General features: G+C 35.8%; 1 protein-coding gene across 1 annotated transcript in view; it reads right to left on the reverse strand.

Moving 5' to 3' along the window:
• Window positions 1–3893, reverse strand: part of yipf5 (Yip1 domain family, member 5) — a 6683-nt gene extending 2790 nt beyond the window's left edge. Inside the window, exons 1-5 of the mRNA XM_017421258.2 lie at window positions 3790–3893; window positions 2168–2285; window positions 1660–1832; window positions 1351–1496; window positions 553–734 (exon numbers count right to left, since the gene is read on the reverse strand). Coding sequence (XP_017276747.1) covers window positions 553–734; window positions 1351–1496; window positions 1660–1832; window positions 2168–2277 — 611 coding nt within the window. The 5' untranslated portion in view covers window positions 2278–2285; window positions 3790–3893. The remainder of the gene's footprint in view (window positions 1–552; window positions 735–1350; window positions 1497–1659; window positions 1833–2167; window positions 2286–3789) is intronic.
• Between the last annotated feature and the right edge of the window lie 604 nt (window positions 3894–4497).

Below are 4497 nucleotides of genomic sequence, written 5' to 3' on the forward strand. Positions count from 1 at the left end.
ACTTTTTGTCACAACAAAAAATAGTGTCTGGTAAAATATTTGAGTGGCTGGTAAAAAATTTTGTCCACCAGCCACTATGGCTGGTGGACAAAATTTTTAATTTCCACCCCTGGTATAAACAGATGTTCAGTTGAACTGTATATTTATTTTTAAAGTCTGGCAACTTTTTTTTGTTAGCATCTCTGCATTTCTCTTAAGAAGGTATCATGTGTTTTGGTTTTGTTTATGCAACTTTTACTTTTTTTCTTTCAATGTGTTCCTCTTTAAGTAAGATAGTAGCCCTGTTACCTCACACTTACTACATTTTTCTTACTTTTTAGTCCAAATATTTCTATCGTAGTAACTACCAAATATTGTTTTTTTTATTATTTTTAGTAGCTGCCTCATTTCACGCATTCTGAGCTGATACTAAATGGCGATAATGAAGTGGGTGAAGGTGACATGGATTCGTGTTTATTTTAGAATCTGTAGACAAGAGTTTTGTGAATTGTGATCGAGAAACAAATCACATAGCTTCATTTTCTTGCATAAAGTGTTTCGCTGTCAACTCACTGTAACGAGAAGAGGACTCCAAAGCTGGAGAGGAGGATCATGGGGAGGAGGCAGTATCCCAGCACGCTGGCCACGCAGCCGAAGGACACACCTGTCATGCTCATAAGGTTGAGCAGGCAGTACATGGCGAGGCAGCCGATCGCACTGATGCCGTATACATAACCAAACTGGATTTTACCTGACTGTAAACAGAAAAACAAATTAAAATGTAAACGCACACAAAAAGATACATATACTTCAGTATGTTTAATTAAAATTAACTTAGTAAATGCCACATTAAAGTTCCAAGTTTCAACATTAAACTGAGTAAGTTAGAAAGCAAAGAGTGAAATCTCACACCTAACTAACAAGCTTTCATGCTTCTGCTTCAATATGACTCACAGTAAACCAGTTATTTAAAAAATGTGTAGAGTTGGGCTGAACGCCCCAGACAGAAACAGCACTGGAATAAACATCAGAATAAGTTTGGAGGTATAAAAGTACACTCCATATGCTCAGTGAAGTTTTGAGATGGCAATTTCATTACTGAGCAAGTTAACAGTTGTGGCACATTTAGCGGATCGTAGACATTAGTTGAGGATCAAAGATTTTAAGTGTTTTAACCTTAATTTAATTTGAGTAAAGTTCTAATAAAAATCTACTCAAATTAGCTGACACTTAGCAATTTCATTACCATATAGCAAATTCAGCTGATTGACTGTAGTGTAAAACCAAAGAGCCAAAAATATGTAACTGTCAAAATGCAATCATTCGTATCTGGATTTATTTTATTTTATTTTTGGCATCAGAGTGATTTACCAAGAGGAGTGTTGCCCCAAAGGCCAAACAAAAGACCATCGGGCCAGCCAGGTCTGTCTCGTTCATGATGCTGCCATCTGCTGCTTTCAGCGGGTGGAGCACTGTCAGAGTCTTCTGCCAGATGTGGTCAAAATTGATGCCTAATTCTAAGACGAAACACAAATTGCACATTCAGAATAGACATCAGTTGATTTATACAGTCACTTGATTAAATGATAATATCGACACTTGTCACTCTTAGGAAAAAACACACAAAAAGCAGTTTGTTATAATCCAGAAATTGTAGTGTTCGTGCTGTGCCTAATTTACCTTCTAGCAGCGGTGGCTCGTCATCGAAGCTGTTACTGTACATGGACTGTGGCGTGGATGGGTTGTAGGTCTGTGTAGGCTGAAAGATTTGTCCTGTGTATGGCTGCTGAGGCTGCATCATTCCCGGGGCAGAATAGCCCATGGGCTGGGAGTAATCATACTGACCGTACGGCCTGGAAAATGCATATTGACAGTGAACGATGGGACACAAAACAGTCTAACAAAAACCCTCTGCATAATCTGGTACTCGGAATAAAAAACATACATAACAGTACGTAACAAAGGAATACATTCTAAAACCCCCATCTCCCTCATACACACACAGAGATATTTTTGCAATCTCTAATCATCACTTGAAATATCAACAACATTAAATACAGTGTAGGCAGAGGCTACACTGCATGTCACACAGAGTAGGTTTTAGCTCCTTAAGTGGCACTTTAAAGACATGATTGTTTCTTTTAAAATGTGTCTGGAGAATCAGACAGAAACAACTTTTCTTTCTTACTTGTTGTAGGGGTTTTCAGAGTTGCTGTAGCCATAGCCACCCTGGCTTTGGTCATCTACACTGTAGCTGGACTGGTAAAAGTCTGTGTTGAAGTTATCAAACCCCGACATTTCTTACTCTGTGGGGAACAAAGAGACACAAATGACATTATGAATCATGTCAGACATTTCAGTTTTATTTTTAATTTGGTTTGAATTATGCATTATTCAAATGACTGCTAAGAAGTAGCCATGTAATAATTGCTTTAAAGGCATATTTAAAGTTTAATGTTTCTGATGTAAAGTAGACCTGAAAAAACAGGAAGCTCAACAACTGCAGCAACGTTTTCGAACAAATTTTTGGCAATTTACCTGGAGAGTTTAGGGTTACAGCTATATGAAATTTGGTCAACAGCGATGGCATTACTTTTGATTTAATAATACACATAAACTGTATGACAAGAGTAAAAAAAAAACCCATTTCAATCGAACATAAAATTGCCTTTGAAGGACTAACAATAAATAAACAATTGAGTCAATTTCTGTTTCATGGAAATGTATGCCCTCTTTTAATTAAATAACTATAAAGCTGGAAAAAACAGTTTTTATGAAGGCAAACACAGACAGCTGCTCAAAAGATGCAACCAACATCATCTATAACATATGTGGGGCATTATTGTGTTTGATCCACCGAAAGCAAAAAATTAGTTTTTGATGGGACGAAATTTAATATGTTGTAACAACCAAAATAAATATCTGCTTTCAACTCAATCAAGTGAGTTTTTAAAACCTCAAAACACAAAAAGCTGAACTTTACCTCCATCTAAAGCCAGAAGCAGTAAAGGTCTCAGAAAATGATGTTCAAGGGTACAAAACGTCTCTGCTGTCAGTGTATTATTTTTTCTTAACAAAACATCCAAACTCATATAAAGTAATTAATACAAATGAGTCCTTAAAATGTGATGTTCTACACAAAAACAGAGACTCCCCCACTTCTCTCTGAGTTTGAATTTGATACAATAACATCAAAACAAAGCAATATCAGTCTGCGTTTTAAGCCTACAAAACAATAATTAAGCCCAAACATGTTCCTGGAAGTGTCGAAAGTGATATTTGTATCAAACAAAAACAATGGGGCTACGGAAAGTTGAATATAGATAAACAATCAAGGTAAAAATTACAGGCAGTGTCCAAATAAATGCTTTATGCCTCACTACTGTCTCTCCAAAAAGCATCTGGATATTTGTGTTTAATTTTGTTTAACGACGAGGAGAGCAGCGTTAGCTTGTTAGGGATAACGGTAGCTTCCTTAAAAGATGCTACCACTTTCACTAACAAAAAACAAGACAACTACAGGCTGTAAACCCTTTTTTGGATCTTCACTATTAGGTGTACCAACTAGCAAACTATTTAAAAAGCGAAATCACCTATAGATAACCGACATGACTGCTTTAAAGCTGTTAGCATCTACTAATCTTTAGAAGGCTAATCGTTCACTCTGTCGCTAGTTTGTTAGCTTTAACAGTTGCAGAGACGTAACTTACAAATACTGCGCATATTACCAATGACGTGTTATTTTATTTAACTTATTTAAACGGAATCGTTATCTTTATTTTCAAAAAGCATTATAACACAGTGACTTGCCTGTATGACAGCGTACAACTCTAACCAGAGCCCTGCCAACTTGACAGTGGTTGCTACGTGTCAGGAGAAAGGTAGCGGACGGGAAGTCGTAAGGGACATGACACAGTACTCGTTGCAGAAAATGTGGCGCCATCTAAAGACAAGGTTTGGTACTACAAAAATCAACTTTTTTTACCTCTAAAAGAAGACACGTTGTTCTTTCGCTTCAATTTAAAAAATCATTAAATTAATTCAATTAAATAGCAATTTAAAGGTCAACACAAAGTGCAGGGAGTGTTTAAGGAGTTACAGACTAGAGAAATGAAAATGTCACTTATAACAACGGAAGTTGATCTAAGCGCTTCACAGTTAGGCCAAAACAAAGATATATTAAAAGATAATGTAAAAACTAAATGTAAGTTTCAATTAATAGAAATAAAAGATAAAAAAAACCTAAATCTATATAAGTTATACTGAAGCCTTATGGTCTATTAAAGTCTTTTTTAACAAAACCAAATGAGTCTTAACCAGAAATTTCTTTATCTCTACAGTCTGAGCATTGCACATAGAAAGAACTAAACTAAAGCCATAGCAAATGCCCGATTAGATTTGTTTTAATCTGGAAAAAACTGACTGGTTAATTGTATAGTTCTCAGTGTTTAGATGTTAAGAGCAATTAAACAACTGAGAGAAGATTGATCTAGATCAACATATAGAACATTAAATGTG

Source organism: Kryptolebias marmoratus, linkage group LG13 (assembly GCF_001649575.2).
Source record: "Kryptolebias marmoratus isolate JLee-2015 linkage group LG13, ASM164957v2, whole genome shotgun sequence".
Lineage (NCBI taxonomy): Eukaryota > Metazoa > Chordata > Actinopteri > Cyprinodontiformes > Rivulidae > Kryptolebias > Kryptolebias marmoratus.